At 43.0% G+C, this 21,075-nt stretch overlaps 1 protein-coding gene across 1 annotated transcript in view; it reads left to right on the top strand.

Moving 5' to 3' along the window:
* The window catches only part of PIK3C3 (phosphatidylinositol 3-kinase catalytic subunit type 3), a 147,364-nt gene that overhangs the window by 48,733 nt on the left and 77,556 nt on the right, over window positions 1-21,075 (top strand). Inside the window, exons 10-13 of the mRNA XM_038743980.1 lie at window positions 3,640-3,825; window positions 10,450-10,604; window positions 12,006-12,099; window positions 20,347-20,414. Of these exons, the coding sequence (XP_038599908.1) occupies window positions 3,640-3,825; window positions 10,450-10,604; window positions 12,006-12,099; window positions 20,347-20,414 (503 nt within the window). The remainder of the gene's footprint in view (window positions 1-3,639; window positions 3,826-10,449; window positions 10,605-12,005; window positions 12,100-20,346; window positions 20,415-21,075) is intronic.

The following is a 21,075-nucleotide window of genomic DNA, read 5'->3' on the forward strand; positions in this document are numbered from 1 at the left end:
TCTCTTGCCCCTAATGTCCTTTATTGAAAAAGTTGAAACCATCAGGCATAATCTCCCTTAACTCTCTCCTGCTCCTCTCTAATCCCTCACTCCTCCTACCCTATCTTTCCCAGCAATATCTTGAGATCTCATGCTTTCTTTCTTTCCACCCCCTCCAGCTGTGCCTCCTGCCCCATCCCCTTTGCACCTTATCAAAACGCTTCCCGCCTCCCTTCTTCTCTCCTTGTTCACTCTCCAGTGGCTTTTTCCCCCACTGATTTTGAACATGCTGATGTCTCTCCATTCTAAAAAAGCCCTCCTTTGACCCCACAACTTTCTCCAGTTATTGCCCCATCTCCCTCCTATTAATCCTCTCTAAACTCCTTGACTGAGTTGCCTGCACCCGCTGTCTCCAGTTCCTTTCCTCCAATTCTCTCCTTGACCCTCTCCCGTCTGGCTTCCACCCCCTTCACTCCACAGAAACTTGCCCCTACAAGCTCTCAAGTAATCTCCTTCTTGCCAAATCCAGTGGCCTTTGTTCCGTCCTACACTCCTCTTCGACCTCTCAGCTGCCTTCGACTGTCTACCACCACCTTCTCCTGGAAATATTATCCAACCTTGTCTTCACTGACACTCTCCTCTCCTGGTTCTCCTCTTATCTCTCTGGCCATTCATTCTCAGTCTCTTTCGCAGGCTCCTTCTCTGCCTCACGCCTCCTGACTGTGGGAGTCCCTCTACACCTACTCTCTTGGGGAACTCATTCGCTTCCATGTCTTCAATTACCATCTCTGTGCAGATGATTCCCAAATCTACAACTCCAGACCCGATTTCTCTCCTTCTCTGCAGTCTCACATTTCCTCCTGCCTTCAGGACATCGCCACTTGGATGTCTCGCTGGTACCTCAAACCTAAAACATACATAACACATCCTTATCTTCCCACCTGTCCTCCGTTACTGTAAACAGCACCACCATCCTTCCTGTCTCACAATCTTGTAATTTTGGCATTATCTTCAATTCATCTCTCTCATTCAACCCACATATTCAATCTCTCACCAAATCATGTTGGTTTTGTCTTCACAACACCACTAAAATCTGCCATTTCCTCTCCATACAAACTGCTACTATGCAGATCCAAGCATTTATCCTAGGTCTTCTTGACTAGCGCAAAAGCCTCTTTTGCTGACTTCCCTGCCTCCTGTCTCTCCCCACTCCAGTCATACTTCACTCTGCTACCTGGCCATTTTTCAACAAAATGTTCAAGCCGTGTTTCACCACTCCTCAAGAACCCCCAGTGGTTGCTCATCCACCTCCCCATTAAACAGAAACTCCTTTCCATCATCTTTAAAGCACTCAGTCCTAACAAGGAAAGTTAAGCTAATCAGGGTGGTTTACAAAAGCTGAGGTGACGTAGAAACTTCTTTAATATTACCTATTTTTTTATGGAGAGAATGTTAACCAGTTGTGTCTACCCTAATATTTACTGCAGTGTTTAGAAAATAGTAAGTGCCTGACTAATATAATTATCATCATCATCAATGACCACTCTTCTCCTACTGGGCTTTGTTCAAACGGAAATAATTTTAGTTGGACATAAAGAAGGGCATGTTGAACTGATATGATAATGTACTGAAGTAGGTGATCAAGGTAAGTTGTATAGGCAGCCATCCCACTCATGAGGGCAACCATCACACTTCCCCTCAAGGCATCTGTGAATGGAGTCAAACTTTGGATTTGAACTGCAGATGGTCAATTGATCAATTAATAGTATTTATTGAGTTTTTCATATGTGTGAAACACCTTTCTAAGCCCTTGGGAGGGTAAAATACAGTAGAGTTGGTAGACATGATCCCTGCCCACCTGGAGTCTTCAGTCTTGAGGGGGAGACATGCAGGAAAATAAATTGCAGATAGGGGAACCAGTCAAGTATGAAGATATTCTCATAAGTGTTGTGGGCTCTCTATCAAAATGTTTAAGATCTGAGGTTGAGTTCCCATCCCTGGAGGGTTTTTTTAGTTTTGTTTTTTGTTTTTTTTAAAGGAAAAAGTATACCTAAATCTTTTTTTTTAGGAAAAGCCTAGCCTGGATGGATGGTTGTAGTGTTAAGCTCTTACTGTGTGCAGAGCACAGTACTAAGCAATTGGAGAATACACCACTGGAGCATTCCTCTACCTGGTGGCATAGAGTAGGCCACATTCATTCATTCATTTATTCAATCGTATTTATTGAGCACTTACTGTGTGCAGAGCACTGTACTAAGCGCTTGGGAAGTACAAGTTGGCAACATATAGAGACAGTCCCTACCCAGCAGCAGGCTCACAGTCTAGAAGGGGGAGACAGACAACAAAACAAAACATATTAACAAAATAAAATGAATAGAATAGTAAATATGTACAAGTAAAATAGAGTAATAAATCTGTACAAACATATATACAGGTGCTGTGGGGAGGGGAAGGATGTAGGGCGGGGGGATGGGAAGGGGGAGAGGAGTGGGGGGGCTCAGTCTGGGAAGGCCTCCTGGAGGAGGTGAGCTCTCAGTAGGGTTTTGAAGGGAGGAAGAGAGCTAGCTTGGCGGATGGGCAGAGGGAGGGCATTCCAGGCCAGGGGGAGGATGTGGGCCGGGGGTCGACGGCGGGACAGGTGGGAATGAGGCACAGTGAGGAGGTTAGCGGCAGAGGAGTGGAGGGTGCGGGCTGGGCTGTAGAAGGAGAGAAGGGAGGTGAGGTAGGAGGGGGCGAGGTGATGGACAGCCTTGAAGCCGAGAGGGAGGATTTTGCCTGATGCGTAGGTTGATTGGTTGCTACTGGTGATTTTTGAGGAGGGGAGTAACATGCCCAGAGCGTTTCTGCACAAAGGTGATCCGGGCAGCAGCGTGAAGTATAGGCAGCGTGAAGTATTACTCAATGATTGAGTAATTACATGATTACTTAATCTCCCTTCCACCTTTATTAGTCTTTTTAGGGAAGCAGTTGTGCCTAGTGGATAGAGCACAGGCCTGAGAGTCAGAAAGACCTGGGTTCTGTTCCAGACTCCTCCACTTGTCTGCTGTTTGAACTTGGGCAAACCTGTTTACTTGTTTTGTTGTCTTGTCTCCTCCCTTCTAGACTGTAAGCCCGTTGTGGGCGGGGGTTTCCTCTCTATATTGCTGAATTGCACTTTCCAAGTGCTTAGTACAGTGCTCTGCACAAAGTAAGTGCTCAATAAATATGATTGAATAAATGAATGAACTTCTCTGGGCTTCAGTTACCTCATATATAAAATGGGGATTAAGACCGGTAGCCTCATTTGGGACAGGGACTGTGTCCAACCCGATTTGCTCATATCTACCATAGTTCTTAGTTAGTGCCTGGCCCATAGTAAGCACTTAACAAATGCCCCAATTATTGTTACTGTCATTATTATTATTTTAAATGATAATGCTATCCTTTGTCAGCTGTATCTGTCTTTTGAAGAAACTATTGATATGAATCGGTGAGCTCTGCCTATCATCTCACTGATCGGTCTATAATAGACACGGGACTATAAACATACACTGTAATTTATATATTTGGCAAGGCAGTGGATCTGAGTGGAGCTTGGTCTTTTTGTTAGGGTGGGTTTATATGTTAGGCAGCTTGTGGTGAGGGCTATTTGAACTGTGTCGCAATTTCTTCCTGCTTTAGGCTTTGACTAAATTTTTGAAGTGTGTTAACTGGGACCTGCCTCAGGAAGCCAAACAAGCTCTGGAACTTTTAGGGAAATGGAAGCCGATGGATGTGGAAGATTCTCTGGAGCTGTTATCTTCCCACTTCACCAATCCAACAGTGCGGCGCTACGCGGTTGCCAGATTGCAGCAAGCGGATGATGAGGTACCACCTATCACTCTTTAGCCTGGTATTCTTTATGCCAGAGTCTGGTCACTGAACTGCATCGTGGTGCTTGTGGCAGAGAGTTTTTCAGGAGGTTGGAGGCCATTATGGAGGGTGGAGGGGGTCCTACCAGTAGTAACTTAAAATATTCCTTCAAGGACTCTTTTGTGAAATGGAAATCTCCTCTCAGAACTGTTACGTGACAGGGCAGTTCCTCCCAGGATAGTTCCTTGGCAGCCCGGCTTGTACCCCTCCGTTTGGCCAAAGTAGTTCTGCTGAAAAATATTTCTACGCAGTGCCAGCGACGGAATAATTCAGATACTCTCCATCAGTCAATATACAAGAAGTCCGCATTTAATTGCAGCTCAGGAAAAAAAAATCGGACTGCAGAAGGGGAAGAGAGGGGAGCGGGCGGGTTCGGGGTGTGTGTGTGTGTCTGTCTCTCAAGGTGGAGATGAGAAGCAGCCTGGCTCAGTGGGTAGAGCCCGGGCTTGGAAGTCAGAGGTCGTGGGTTCTAATCCCAACTCCGCCACTTGTCTCCTGTGTGACCTTGGGCAAGTCACTTCACTTCTCTGTGCCTCAGTGACCTCATCTGGAAAATGGGGAGGAAGACCGTGAGCCCCACGGGGCACAACCTGATTACACTGTATCTACCCCAGTGCTTAGAACAGTGCTTGGCACATAAGTGCTTAACAAATGCCATTATTATTGTTATATGAGTCCTTCTGGGAAAAAGGAATCATCTTTTCCTGTACATGCTCTGCTGGCTTCAAATGGAGACACACTCTCCAGCCATCAGCAATCTTGGCTATCACTTATTTGATTTCCCAGTGTACGCTTTAAGGCCTGAAGCGCTGTAGGAGATAGATGCGCGTCCATATTTAGCTTTCAGAAATGTCTGACTCCACAGCTAAGTGTCTCTGGTGGGACCCTTGGGGCAGTTTATGGAGTGGTGTATTCTTAGGGGAAGGGATTTTCATCCTCATGCATATCTGCAGGATAAAGTAAAGCAGAAAGCCACCACTTTTGTGTATGTTAATCAAATCTATCAGTTGCGTTTATCGAACGCCTACAAGTGCAAAGCCTGATACTAAACACTTGGGAGACTTCAGCAGGGAAAGGATACACACTCCTGCCCCTTCAAGGGCTTATAGCCTATTTATATATACAGTCCATTAGGTTTTAACGTGTATTAAGTGGTTGCTCTGTGCCAAGCACTGTGCTAAAAGAGTAGGTAGAGGATAATCAGAATGAAAGGCCAAAGTGACTGCAACAGCGTGCCTCGCTTCTGCTCAAGTACCTTTGTACCTACTGTCCTTGTGGAATGACACAGGAAAGGAGAAGAGTAAGCATAGCACTCTGCAAAACACTGTAAAGATAATCAGCTCGTTCACGCAGGTCCTCAGTCCTGAATCAGGCAGTCAGAAGTATTTGTTGAGTGCTCACAGTGCTGAGCACTGGCACTGTACTAAGTACTTGGAAGAGGACACTAGCGAATAAAAGGCCCATACAGTCTAGTAGGGGGACAGCCACTAAGTAAATTACAAGTAGGGGAAGCAACAGAATATGAATGCTGCCACGGGGCCGGTGGTGTGAGTACCCTAGGACTTAAAAGGTGCAGAAGAGCTGAAAGGGCAGTGGAGGAGGGGGAAAAGGGTGAGAAGATGAAAGCTTGCTTAGAGGAGATGTAATTTCAGAAGGGCTTTGAAGATGGAGGGAGCAGCGATCCGCTTGATGGGAAGTGGAAAGGGAGTTCCAGGAAAAAGGGAGGGGGCGAGCATGACGTCAGCCGCAGGAGAGACGGGAATGAGGCACAATGATTAGGTTGGTACGAGTGGAATGAAGTGTGCGACTTGGGGAGGAGAGAGAAGGAGCATGTGGGGTGAGAGCTCATTGAGAATTTTCTCTTGTGAAGGAGAGGAATGAGCAGCTATTGGAGGGTTTTGAGGAGTTGGGATGTGCTTGGCATTTTGGATGGAGAAATGTTGTGAAGAAAGAATGGGAGACACTCGGGGACTGACAGTATTAGGGTTGAAAGAGAGGGGACTTACAGCACTCAATCACCTTTTCCCCTCGGTAGATTTCCTACTACAAACCTGCACGCTGACTTCACTCCTCTGTCACCAACCTACTCACTGTACTTCAATCTCATCTACCTAACAGTCAACCTTTCGCCCATGTACTGCCTCTGACCTGTTACTCCTCCCCCTTCGTGTCTGGTAGATGGTCACTCTCTCCACCTTTAAAGCCTCACTAAAATATTATCTCTTCCAAGAGGCCTTGCTCGATTAAGCCATCATTTCCCTATTTCTCTCCCTTCAGGGTCACTCTAGCTCTTGGATTTGTGCCCTTTGTTCACCCCACCTTTAACCCCACAGCACTTATGTGCATATCTGTAATTTATTTTAATGTCTTTCTTCCCCTTTAGACAGTGAACTCCTTATAGGCAGGGAGCATGTCTACCAACTCTGCAATTTTGTACTGTCCCAAGCATTTAGTTCAGTACTCTGCATACAGTAAGTGCTCAATAAATCGGATTGATTGGTCCTAAGCACTTAGTACAATGCCTTGTACTCAGTTTGGCGCTCAATAAATACTGTTGGTCAGGACCGGACAGGGACTTGTCCTTGGTTAACAACCAGCTATTCCACCGTCAAAGCCTATAAAAGCTTTCTGTAGAACAGTAGGTGGGATAGCAGGAGTTTCAGTAGCAGCAGTATCATCAATCGTATTTATTGAGCACTTACTATGTGCAGAGCACTGTACTAAGCGCAGTATCTACCACCCAAGGAATTATTATAGCTTAAACAGAAGACTCATTTCCCTCAAATCTTCCCTCTTCTCAAGCCATTATGATTGCAACTCATTGTTTTAAGAGATCGCATGTAGGTTAATTCTTGAGAATTGAAGGTATTGGTCAGTCCACTGGAGGCTCTGGAAATTTTAGGGAAAAAGTCACTGAATGACTCAGAATCATAACCTAATGTAGTAAATTGGTTTATTCATGTGCTCATGCCCTTCATGCTTGGAGGCACTGCAGTAAACTCTAAGGTAAGGCCATATAACGTGAAAGTCCAAACCTTCAACTAACTGTTGAGGTTAATTCATTTGAACTTATTTTCATACAAATGGAGACAGTGGTTGAGGTATAGAATGCTAAATGAACTCTACAAGGAGATATTGATAAGTGACTGAGGATGAGAACAGTTACTTCTGTGAATTATTCTTTTCCCGGGGAATTTAATAACAATGCAGCTGTTTGGTTTGCATGATAAGAATAAGCCTTTTATTTAAGCAGAAAAGCACAACAGGCCGAGTATATTCTGGAGCAGTTATATTACATGCCTTAGAGGGAGGGAGGGAGAGAGAGAGAGAGAAGTGACTGAAGAACAAATGACTTCAGTCAACCAGGAAGAAGGATAATTGCCTTTAAATGTATTGCTCACTCTGCTATTAAGAGATTAAACTCTTTATATACAAATAATAAACCACCAGTCACACATTACTGGGTATCCTACTTTTGCAGAAAATAATAGAAAACATAAGTTTCCAGGTTCTAAAGCCACCTTTGGGTAGTTTATTTTCCAAGGTGGTGTTAAAGGGATTTCACTCTGGTATGAACCCTAGAGAAACTTGAAAATAAAAGCAGTCAAATTAGTGTATCAGTGTATTTTCTTCCTTTTAATGTTTCAGCTTCTTTTACTTAACTGTGATCTTGGGTATGTTCTTCAATGTCTAATAGGAGAAAAAAACATTTAAAGATCTCACTTCACATTTGTTGGAAAATTAAGTATGAAGAAACGATAGCCAGGGAGAGGAGATGAGTCTCTTCTAACATGAAATAGCAAGAAAAGCTTCTTAAACAAAAAGGTTAGAGAGAATGTTAGGTTATTTCCTGAGATTTGAAAGTTTCAGTTTGAAAAAAGTTTAAAAGTAAAATTGCCAACTGCTCCTTAATGATTCATTGAGGAGCTAAGAGCTACTTCAGTCATGTAGAATATTAGGGAACAATTTTACCCTGTAAGTTAAACTTAACAGTGCCCTGTCAAGTTAATGGAATTCTCTGACTAGCCAAAGGTACTTTGTTGGCACTTTTTGCCCTAATTGACCTGTTGCTCACCATTGGAAGTGTTAATAATTGCTCTGAGGAGCTGCTCAGGGTTTTGTTTTTGCCAGGCTCATACAGTTGCCATCTGGAAAGATGAGTTTCCCTCAGGGAAGGATGGGGAAATGTTCATTGTTCTTCTGATACCTGCTGTCACCATGCAGTGTGTGTTCTCCAAAAGCTGGTGCTCCTGAAATTTCAGAATCAGCTGTGTTCCTGACCCTGGCTAGGAAAGGAAAGGAGAGAGATGAAGGAGAGGATTCATTCTTTCAGTTGTACTCAGGATCAACTGTATTCCTGACCCTGGCTAGGAAAGGAAAGGAGACAGATGAGGGAGAGGATTCATTCTTACAGTTGTATTTCTTGAGCATTCACTGTGCAAAGCACTATACTAAGCACTCGGAAGAGTACAATAAAACAATAAACAGACGCATTCCCTGCCCACAATGACGACGAGACTGTGGAAAATATTTAGGTTGATCAGATGGTATTTAAAGAGGCAGTGCTGACCCAGAGCAGCCCTAAAGAAAGAATACTAATAATCATATTTAGTGAGCACCCGTTGGGTGTACTGTAGTGTACCCTTGTCACACTACACTGGACCACTGGGAGAATTTTGGAGGTGCAGAACAAAGTGATACATTCCCTGCACTCAAGAATTTAACGCTCTAATTAGTGAGCCAAACACACAAGTATTTACAAGTAAGAGTAATCCAAATAAAAAAAATGTACACTTGAAAAAAAGATGCAAACAAAAATACCAAGAAGAGGTATAAATAGGTTCTTACATGTTACTAGAGATGTAGTGCTGCGACTCCATCAGAAAAGCTTTCTGGAAGAAGGGGCATTTAGGAGGTGGAGAGAGCTCTTGTCTGTCGAATTTGGGCAGGGAGGGGGAAGCAGTTTCAAACCAGGGCAACAGTGTGAGCAGTTGAGAGCGATGTATAGTTAGAAAGGTTAATGTATAAGGATCATAGAAGCAGCCGGGGAGTAGAGTAGTGAAGAGAGCAGATATGTAAGGTGGGGTGAGTTGTAGAGCCTTGAACCTAAACCTTTGAGTTGAGGTGGAGGGACAGGGGCCATAGGAAGCCAACAGAATGTTTTGAAGTGATGTCTCCTGTGCAGTGCTTCAAGAATGCAATCCATGCTGCAGGGTTCATTCATTCATTCAGTCGCATTTATTGAGCGCTAACAGTGCGCACAGCCCTATACTAAGCTCTTGGGAGAGTACAGTGCAATAATAAGCAGACACATTCCCTGCCCATAACAAGCTTACAGTCTAGAGGGGAAGACAGACATTTATATAAATAAATTATAGATATATAAATTACAGATATAATTGAGGGTTGAGGGAGAGAGTTTGGAGGCAGGGAGACCAGCAAGGGGGCCTGGCTACCTCACGGACAAGGTGATGGCTATTCGGGTGGAGAGTAAGGGTCAGATCTGCAAGATGCTGTGTAGGAAGAACCGGCAGAATTTGGCAGCAGATTAAATGTGAGAGTGGAAAAACAGTCAAGAAGTCAAGATGACACCAAGGTGGCAGGCTCCTGGGACAGGGAGGATAGTGGTGGTATCCTCTGAGATGAGAAAGTTAGGAGGAGGAATGGGTTTAGGGCCAGGCCCAGCAGGGCTTAACTTGACATCGGCACAGGGCAGAAGGATTCGAGATTTGAGCACATAGCTGGCCACCATACACGTGTTCAGTAGTGCCTGGCCAGAGGGTGGGGAGAATCAATCAGTGGTGTTTACTGAGCACTCACTATGCACAGAGCACTGTACTAAGCACTTGGGAGAGTACAATACAACACAATTAGCAGATGCATTCCCTGTCCATAAGGGTTCTTCGGTCTAGAGGGATGTTGATTGTATTTCTCTAACTGAGCACTTTCTTAGTTATTATTGAGCTGAGACAACACCTAAGCCACAGACAGAAGGCCCAGGAGTGGATTTTGGGGACTTTTCTGGACTTAAGCTTGAGCTGCTGGATCTGCTATCCCAGTACAGGATATGAGCCAGACCTGGCATCTCTCTCTGGCCGCCTGAATGAAGAATGTGGCCACTTATAGAGAAGCAGCATGGCTTAGTTGGAAAAGCCCAGGACTGGAAGCAGTCAGGTGACCTGGGTTATACTCCCCCTTCCACTTGCCTCCTGCAAGACCTTGTTGGGCCAGTCACTTCTCGGTGCCTCAGTTTTCTCATCTGTAAAACCGGGGATGATAACGTGGTCTCCCTCCTTCTTAGACTGCATGCCCTCTGTGGCGTGGAAGCTGTTTCTGGTCCGGTTATCATGAACCGACTCCAGGGCTTCGCACTGTGCTTAGCACAAAATGTTTAGCAAGTACTAAAATTATTATACACATCTAGATACTTTAACTTCCCCCTTTGGAGTTTTTTTTCTGGGTGCCTGCTAAGTGAGAAATCAGTGAGTATGGGGGTTGGCTTCTTGACTTTGCATCATCTAAAACCGCTCTTGTTTTCACGTGGCTTTGACTTTTCTTTCCATCTTTGTCGTTCCCCAGGATTTGTTGATGTACCTCCTGCAGCTGGTCCAGGCCCTCAAGTATGAGAACTTCGATGACATAAAGAGTGGATTAGAGCCCAGTAAGAAGGACAGTCAAGGGTCAATGTCAGAGAGCATGTCAGCATCCGGAGCAGGTTCTGCAGAAATCGAAAGGTAGGGTCTTCCAGGAAGGAATGCAAAACTACGTCGCTCAAGCATTTTATCTTTCCCACACGGACAAAATTCTCCCATTAGTTCCTGTGAGAATGCATGTGACCTGGGTTCAGAGATGGGCCATGCTGTCGTTTATGACTGGAGATGAGGTCAATACAGAAGCAGTGTGGCCTAGTAGAGCACAGACCTGAGAGTGAGAAGGACTTGAGTTCTAATCCTGGCTCTGTGACCTTGGGCAAGATACGTTACTTTACAGTTATCTGTAAAATGAGAATTAATACTGAGAGGGACGTGGGACGTGGACTTTGTCCAATCTGATTACCTTGTATCTACTCCAACGCTTAAAACAGTGCTTGGCACATGGTAAGTGCTTAACAAATACCATAAAAAATATAACAGTCTGGCTGCCCACAGGAACTGTTTTCTGCACTCCCTCCAGTGTATGTATCAGGTTTCCATTAAGTATCCAAGCACTGTACTGGGTTCTGGGGCAGGTACATGGTAAGCAGATTGGACATGGTTCCTGTCCCACATGGGGCTCACTGTCAAAGAACAGGTATTGAAGCCCCATTTTTATATTTGAGGAAACTAAGGCACAGAGAGAGCAAAGTGACTTGCTAGGGTCACCCATAGCAGGCAAGTAGCAGAGCCGGGATTAGAACCCAAGTTCTCTGGCTTCCAGGCTCATGCTCTTTCCACTAGGCTTCACTAGTAAGAGTACATCTTTATTGCATTCCCACAGTCATGCTGTGACTTGATCAGTCACTACTGTGTGTGCACACGTAGGATCCCGAATCTGTAGTAGCCACTCAGATGCAGTTTTAAGTTGAGAAAAAAGATCAGTCAGGCTGGCAAACAGTGAAAATGTATTTTTATTGGTGGTTACCTTTATTTCCTTTCCTTTTGGTAGAGCCATCGAAGAAAACCTCTCCTTTTTTTAGTTCCAGACTAATTCAGGATTTAGACTTGCAGCTGGTTTGAAGCTTTCTTCGAGTCACGTGGGACTTGTTCTATTTAGACTTGAGTTTTCCATTTCTGATCATCTTTTAAAATATTAGTATCCATTCCGTCTGTGTTATGAAATTTGGTGAAAATTTTACCCTTGCCACAACTGAGATTCACCATGCAAACGGTATACCAGTGTCTTGTAGATAGTATTTGCTGTCCTCTCTGTAATTGCTGTGTGCCGATACTGCTGCTGCTGCTACTACTACTACTAAATCATAAATCTGCATCTTTCTCCCCCTTCTAGACTGTAAACCCGTTGTTGGGTAGGGACCGTCTCTATATGTTGCCAACTTGTACTTCCCAAGCGCTTAGTACAGTGCTCTGCACACAGTAAGCGCTCAATAAATGCAATTGAATGAATGAAAGCTGATAACTGTTTACTTGCATTTTCAGCTCCCAGATAATAACCAGTACTCTTCCTCAAGTATCTTCCCCTCCTCCTCCTGCATCAAAATCGAAGGACTCTGCAGATGGTGAAAATCTGGAGGTGAGCAAAAGGATTTTACAGCTTTCTGAAGGGACGGTCTGATAACAGGTGTACATTTTGCATTATGTTTTGCAGCACTAGATATGATAAACTAAATACTAAAAATTCATTAAATATCTTGTTTTATGACACGTTTGACTTTTCTCCATGCATAAATTTTCAGATAGTCCACAGTGTATGCATTTTGCAAGAGCTTCAGGCATAGAAATGGGTACCTAAATAACAGTCAAATGAATGGGATGTATTTTGTTAAGCAGTTTCCAACTGTTTATAGACCAGATATTTATGAACATTACTGTGATTACGGTCAAGTTCCAATGAATGTGATGAAGACCATATGTATATATGGTTGTACATATTTATTACTCTATTTATTTATTTATTTATTTATTTATTTTACTTGTACATTTCTATCCTACTTATTTTATTTTATTGGTATGTTTGGTTCTGTTCTCTGTCTCCCCCTTTTAGACTGTGAGCCCACTGTTGGGTAGGGACTGTCTCTATGTGATGCCAATTTGTACTTCCCAAGCGCTTAGTACAGTGCTCTGCACATAGTAAGCGCTCAATAAATACGATTGATTGATTGATTGATTGAAGAAATATATCACTTTTGATTTGAGAGAAACCACAGTATAAGGATAATTTATCCTCAGAGCAGTAGATTAGGTCTTGCCAGGTGAGTTAGCCCAAAGCTACTGCATAATATATTTTTATGTAATTGTGTTGTATTATATGTTATCAGGTGCCAAGCACTGTTCACTGCTCTGTGTGATTCAAATATAAAAGATCAGACACAGATTTTCCCCCACACACGTATTATAGCATAGGTGTGGGTTGACAGTTATGAGCAACAGTACCACTGGCTTTCCAACAAAAGCAGCAACCAGCAAAGCTGTGAAAATAGTTTACCAGTCAGTCAATTAATGGTAATTACGGTATGCTTTCTGTGTGCAGAGCCCTGTACTGAGTTGGGAAAGTACAGTCCAACAGAGTTGATAGACACATTCCCTGCACACAGGGAGCTTGCAGTCTAGAGGGGGAAGTTTTTGCTGGTCTGGACATGGAGCTACAGTGTCAAAAGTGGGCGTTCCAGTCATAAAGGGGCTCTGAGTATGTGACAGAATGAGTTTCTGTCATTCTAATTAAGCAAACTAACATCCACTTTTGGTGATCTTCTCTAGCCTGGTCCTTTTTAGCTTTTCTTACTTTCCTCTATTTTTTACCCCACTTTTGTGTGTTCCACACTTGACACATAGCATTTATGCATTTGGGGGGATTTCTTTTTCAACGGTTTTGTTTGTTCTTCCCCCGCCTCTGTGCCCTACTACTCTCCTTTACCCACACTCTTGTGAACTCACACTTACACCTCTCAGGAATGGGGGACTGCATGGGGGACTTTCCTTCCCCACCTGCTGCCTTTGAATTGCCCTCCAGACTAAGTTCCTTGTGGGCAGGTAATGTATGTACCAGCTCTGTTATAGTGTACACTCCCAACGCTTAGTATGGTGCTCTGACACAGTAAGTTCTTAATAAATCAATCAATCAATCAGTCGTATTTATTGAGTGCTTACTGTGTGCAGAGCACTGTACTAAGCGCTTGGGAAGTACAAGTTGGCAACATATAGAGACAGTCCCTACCCAACAGTGGGCTCACAGTCTAAAAATAATGCGATTGATTGATTGATGGTACTATTCGCCAGAATCATCTTGTGGAAGAAAGTGGTTCAGTCATGGGGTGGGCCATTATGCGGAATTGTACACTCTAGTGAGTCGAAACAGTGATGACTTAGCTAAAAGCCTTCTTCTGACCCAGTATATATATTTTTCCAAGTTACAAGTAAGCAGTCTGGTGCTAAAAAACAAGCAATATGGAGGCTTTGAGTGTTTCAGTTTCCATTTTCACCAGTGCATGCATTTCTCCTGAATTGTATAGTAAAACCAATTTTTGGAAGAGGGTGGAATTGTTTGTCATGGTGATGGGGTGGCCTGAAATAGTGTCAGACACTAAATTAAAACTTACATAGGAACCTCTGGGTATTCTGACATATTTATGACTAGAGCTATTTTTTGATTAAATCAGTGGATCTGGGGACCCAACAGAAATGATTTCTGACCAGTTTTCAGTAAGCACGTATGAGTCTAATCCAAGGGTAAATGTTGTGGTTTGAAGTTTCTGTCATTCTAATTAAGCAAACTAAGAGAAACATCCTATCTCTACGATCTTCTCTAGCCTGTTCCTTGTAGCTTTTCTTACTTTCCTCTATTTTTTACCCCACTTTTATGTGTTCCACACTTGACACTTAACACTTATGCATTTGGGGGGCTTTCTTTTTCAACTGTTTTGTCTGTTCTTCCCCCCGACTCTGTGCCCTACTGTTTTATCCTTTACCCGCAAGCCTGTTATCTCACACATACACTTCTCAGGAACGGGGAACTGCTTGCAGCGGTGGGGCTTTCTAACATGCTGAGCTGGTCAGGTACCCTCTTGACTCGTTTTTTTGTTTGTTTTTTCTGTGGCTTTTAAAGTTGTTCCACCATCCTCTCTCCTTTTGCTTCCTCTGCCTCTCCCCAGGGGCCAATTCTCTACTCTTGCCTTTCCTCTACCATTTTCTCTCTCTGTCTATCAATCAATCAGTCATTGGTATTTATTGAGCATTTACTGTGCACCTGCAAGAATGCCATACGTGAAACCAGCCCTCAAGAAGTTTACAGTCTAGTTGGAGAGACAGACCATTAAAATAAATTACAGCTTGGGGAAGTGCGAGAGTATAAGGTTGTATACATAAATGCTGTGGGCCTGGGATGAAGGGATTATCAAAGCGCTTATTGGGTACAGACCTAAGTACATAGGGGACACAGAAGAGAGCCAATAGGGTGGGGAAATGAGATTAATCAGGGGAAGCCTTTTGGAAGAGATAGGATTTTAGGGAGGCTTTGAATAATAATAATAATTTATTATTATGGTACTTGTTAAGCACTTACTATGTGCCAAGCACTGCTCTAAGCACAGGGATGGATAAAAGTTATCAGGTTGGCTAAGTGAAAAAGAGCACGGGCTTTGGAGTCAGAGGTAATGGGTTCAAATCCCACTCTGACACTTATCAGCTGTGTGACTTTGGGCAAGTCACTTAACTTCTCTGTGCCTCAGTTACCTCATCTGGAAAATGGGGATTAAGACTGTGAACCCCCCCGTGGGACAACCTGATCATCTTGCAACCTCCCCAGCACTTAAGACAGTGCTTTGCACATAGTAAGCACTTAATAAATGCCATTATCAGGTTGGACACAGCCCCTGTCCCACCTTCGGCTCACACTCTTAATCCCCATTTTTTACAGATGAGATCATTGAAGCACAGAAAAGTTAACTGACTTGCCCAGGGTCACACAGCAGACATGTGGAGGAGCTGGGATTAGAACCCAGGTCCTTCTTACTCCCAGGCCTGTGCTCTATCCACTAAGAGGAGTTGGGGGCAGGAGGAAACTTTTTGGTTTTGAAGGGGCAGCAAGTTCCAGGTGAGAGGGAGGATGTAACCAAGGGATAGGCAGCGAGGTAGATGGAATTGAGATATAGAGAATAGTTTGACTGTAAGAGGAGCAAAATGCTCACATTGGGTTATAATAGAAAATTCATGAGGGCAGGTGCAGTAAGAGAGTGAGTGTGGCTTAAAGCCAGTGGTAAGGAATTTTTCTCAGATGCAGAGGTGGATGGGCAACCTTCGGAAGTTTTGAGGCATTTGGAGATGTTGCAGATTTTTTTTTTTTAATGATCTGGTCAGTGGAGCCCTATGTGATTATCTTGTTTCTAATCAGATGCTTAGAACAGTGCAAGTGCTTACTAAAAATCATTTTTATTTAGACAATCATTTGATTTGGTGCTAATGCTGTGCAGCATCCAATATTAGTTGCAGGAGAAATCTAACAATCATTTATTAAATACGTACTGTGTGCAGAGCACTAACCTAAGCTCTTGGGAGAGTACAGTATAATAGAATTGGTAGACACATTCTCAGCCCACTAAAAGCTCACAGTCTAGAGAAAAAACTGTGAAACTAAAAGAAAAGTACTGTATTCATTCAGTTGTATTTATTGAGCGCTTACTCTGTGCAGAGCACTGTACTAAGTGTTTGGGAAAGTACAATTCAACAATTAACAGTATCATACAACAGTTGTAGTCATGGAGTATAAAATCTGAAGGGATCGCTTCCTTCCCCACACCTTTCTGTCTCCTTCTCCACCATCCCTGTGATCAAAAGCAGACTGAAAGACATATCCATTGTAATAATACCAACCAAAATTCAGGGTGTGCTTTTAGTCTAATTTTTCTCCATCCATGAGAACTCTGTTCACTTTATGTTATTAAAACTCTATTGAGAATTTTCTAAAGCTTAAATTAAGTTCCAAATCCTTAATAAAATTTGAATAGGCAGATTTGTAGGAAGTCCCTCTTGTAGACTTGTGGGCAGGGATCATGTCCACAAACTCTGTTGTACTTTACCAAGGACTTAGTTCATTTCTCTGCAAACAGTAAACACTCAATAAATACCATTGATTGATGTGATATTTTTCAGCTGCTATGGTTGTGTAAACATTGCCCATAAAAATCTACCATTAGTATTTATGTATTGTATGTATGTATATATGTTTGTACATATTTATTACTCTATTTTACTTGTACATATCTATTCTATTAATTTTATTTTGTTAGTATGTTTGGCTTTGTTCTCTGTCTCCCCCTTTTAGACTGTGAGCCTGTTGTTGGGTAGGGGACTGTCTCTATATGTTGCCAACTTGTACTTCCCAAGCGCTTAGTACAGTGCTCTGCACAAAGCAAGTGCTCAATAAATACGATTGATTGATTGAATGTCTACTGTGTGTAGAGCACTGTACCAAGCCCTTAGTAATAATAATAATAATGATGGTATTTGTTAAGCATTACTATGTGCCAAGCACTGTTCTAAGCGCTAGTGCAGTAGATTTAGGTTGGCTATATCCTTACCCTCAAGGAATTTACAGTTCAATGGGAGAGACAGACCCGTAATTATTTACAGATAAAAGAAAGAAGTGTTTAAATATAATGTGTTAAATTAATATATACAGAAGTACAGCAGGAGGTTTTATTTGAAGATGCAGGGGTAGTGCAAAATTAGATGATAGTTGAAGGCGGGTAACCTGGGAATGAGAAAAAGTAATGTTTGGGGGAAAAACAAAATCATCCTTTAGTACCAGATAGCATCTGTGTAATTGACTAGGATGCTTGAACAGTCCTGGGCACTAATGCTAACTGAAAAGGGACTAAGAATGGAAACGGCATAGCAGGTTGCTTACAGAAACCATTTTGAGGAACCCATTTAAATTGGCTAGTTGACTGGATACAGGTGTTAGACTTTAGACTACAGAGAAAACTGCTTTTCTGATTTTCCCAGAGTTTGACAATAAGTCCTGTATTTGTGAAAATCTGTATACTGATTTCCTGTTTCTTCAAAGCATGGAAAAAAAACTGTACTTAATGAAAATGCGCATTATGCCTTTGCAACTTAGATTTTAAAGTCTGCCATCCAAGCTTGGAAGGAAATGTTTGGCCAGTTGTTTTCTGTCTGGAATATTCACAAAGTTTGATTTTGAAGTAATTTTGAGAAGTTTTAGTGATAAAGGAGAATTTTTTTTTTTTTTTTGAAAAATCACAGGTATTATTTAAGTGTTCCTTATGGATTGTTCAGTCGGTTGGGACTGTAGACGGTAAAGTCCTCTAGACTGTAAGCTCGTTGTAGGCAGGGAATGTATATAATAATAATGATAATGATGGTGGTGGTGGTGGTATGTATTAATAATAATAATAATGGCATTTATTAAGCGCTTACTATGTGCAAGGCACTGTTCTAAGCACTGGGGGGGATACAAGGTGATGACGTTGTCCCATGTGAGGCTTACAGTCTTCATCCCCATTTTACAGATGAGGTAACAGGCACAGAGAAGTTAAGTGACTTGCCCAAAATCACCCAGCTGACAAGTGGCGGAGCCGGGATTTGAACCCATGACCTCTGACTCCAAAGCCCGTGCTCTTTCCCACTTAGCCACGCTGCTTACTATGTGCCTGGCACATAGCTCTGAGGGTGGATACAAGTTAATCAGATTGGATACACTCCCTGTTGCATGTGGGGCTCAGTCTCAATCCCCATCTGTTGTCTGTCTCCCCCTTCTAGACTGTGAGCCCGTTGTTGGGTAGGGACCGTCTCTATATGTTGCCGACTTGCACTTCCCAAGCGCTTAGTGCAGTGCTCTGCACACAGTAAGCGCCCAGTAAATATGATTGAATGAATGAATAAGGTAACTGAGGTACAGATAAGCCAATTGACTTGCCCAAGGTCACACAGCAGACAAGTGGCAGAGCCAGGATTCAACCCATGACTTTGACTCTCAGGCCTGTGCCCTATCAATCAATCAGTCATATTTATGGAGTGCTTACTGTGTGCAGAGCACTGTACTAAGCGCTTGGGAAGTACAAGTCGGCAACACATAGAGACAGTCCCTACCCAACAGCGGGCTCACAGTCTAGAAGGGGGAGATGTACTATGCCATGCTGTTTCTCTTCTGTTGCATGGTACTCTCCCGAGCTCTTAGTACAGTGATCGGCACACATCCTTATCCTCAGTCACATTTATTGAGTGCAGAGCACAGTACTGAACACTTAGAAGAGTACAGTACAACAGGGTTGGTAGACACGTTCCGTGCCCACAAAGAGTTTACACAGTAAGCACTCAGTGAATATGATTAATCGGGGCATGTAGGGTGAGGATGGCATATGGGACTTGGATTTTCCACTAACTTGTTGACCCATTAGAGACATTTCTTGAGCAGCAGGGAGAAGGATACCAAGGTAGGGAAGCAGCACGGCCTAGTGGATAGAGCGTTGATCCTGGGAATCGGAAGGACCTGGGATCATCATCATCATCATCAATCGTATTTATTGAGCGCTTACTATGTGCAGAGCACTGTACTAAGCGCTTGGGAAGTACAAATTGGCAACATATAGAGACAGTCCCCACCCAACAGTGGGCTCACAGTCTAAAAGGGGGAGTCTAAAAGGATCAAAGCCCAGCTCCTCCACTTGTCTGCTGGATGACCTTGGGAAAGTCACTTAACTTCTCTGTGCCTCCGTTACCTCATCTGTAAAATGGGGATTAAGACCGTGAGCTACACGTGGGACATGGGCTGTGACCAACCTGATTAGCTTATATCTACTCCAGCACTTCGTAGGGTTCCTGGCACATCCTGAGCACTTAACAAATACCATTTTAATTTTTTTTACATGAGATACTAGATGCAGCCTGAGCCTGCAGGTTTCCCTAAAGCTTTCTTGTGCAAGAAGGCTGCCATCTGTATAGGGTTCAGATATTTAGGGGGAGTCAGGGTCATCTCTGTCACAATGGGGGCTTCACAGAAGTTCCCTAAGTCTCCCATGAGGTTGGGTTTTGAGGATCAAGTTGCTGCTGGGTCCTGTGCAGTGGACATTTCCTCAGCAAGTCAGGTCTGTGGGGAATGGGCAAAAAATATTTTCTCTCCTAACTCGATTTTGGACTTAGTCTCAAATTGTGTTTCGATGGGGCAAACCAGTTGGGCAAACCAATTCATCATCTACTGTAAGCAGGAAAACTCAGAAGATGGATTATGGGAAAATCACATTTATTGGGTAGGAACCGTCTCTATACGTTGCCGACTTGACTTCCCAGGTGCTTAGTACAGTGCTCTGCACACAGTAAGTGCTCAATAAATACGATTAAATGAATGAATGAATGAATTTAGTCACCTTGTGCCCCAGTTGCCTCATCTCTAAAAAATGAAGGAAAGATACCTATTCTCCCTCTTGTTTAAACTGTGAGCATCAATGTAAGATAGGGACTGTGTCTGATCTGTGTATATTTAATCTATCCCAGTGCTTAGTTAAGTGTGTTTTTTAGAGTAAACACTTACCAGATATTGTTATTATTAATAGTGTTAGTAATAATAATGGTAATAATGCTTGGTGGTTAGATATATGCTAGAGTATGAGTAAGGCTTACTCATGGGCTTTGCACAGAACGTATGGCAAGACGGACGTTTTTGAACCTAGTTCATTTGCTAGCCGATCATTTGTGTAGAGTGTTCAGGTAAGTGCTTTGTAGACGTCAACGACAGCATCTTTTTCTTATTGATAATAAGAGCGAGATGGGAAAGTACTCTGCTGTCTTTCTTTTGAATCCTTTTCAGCAAGATCTCTGCACCTTCTTGATATCCAGAGCCTGCAAAAATTCAACATTGGCCAACTATTTATACTGGTACGTGAAAATCAACCCTATTGTTATGTGCTATGACCATGTCGGGCCCCTCCAACATTGCACTGTAAATCAAAAGATGCATGTTTTAGGCTTACATCCCCAAAAGACAAGAGTTATGCGGTGAGGTCACCCAAAACTTCTCTTCATCCTCATTCCGCCCACCAGCATGCCCATCGCTGCCTGCCTAGTTTTTATTTTTAGGCCATTCATTCATTCAATTAATCATATTTATTGAGCATTTTTGGTGTGCAGAACACTGTACTAAACACTTGGGAGAGTATAATATAACGATAGACAAATTCCCCTGCCACAGCGCGTTGTCTAATATAGGAAGTCAGGGGGCTGGGTTTACTTTGGCTTCTGTGGTGGTACAGTTCACCAGAAGACCTCTGCTCCCCATTATCAAAAGCAAACTGTGGATCACTTATTAAGCAGTTTGCCCAGGGGAAAGAACACTGGCGTGGGAGTCATTGGACCTGAGTTCTAATCCCAGATCTACCTCATGTCAGCTGTGTGACCTAGTACAAAGCCACTTTAAATTTTCTGTGCCTCAGTTTCCTTATCTTGTAAACGGAGTGCCTGTTGTCAAGTTGGGACAACTTGATTACCTTGTATCTACCCCAGTGCTTAGAATAAGTGCTTAACAAATACCATTATTATT

This window comes from Tachyglossus aculeatus, chromosome 3 (assembly GCF_015852505.1).
Source record: "Tachyglossus aculeatus isolate mTacAcu1 chromosome 3, mTacAcu1.pri, whole genome shotgun sequence".
NCBI lineage: Eukaryota > Metazoa > Chordata > Mammalia > Monotremata > Tachyglossidae > Tachyglossus > Tachyglossus aculeatus.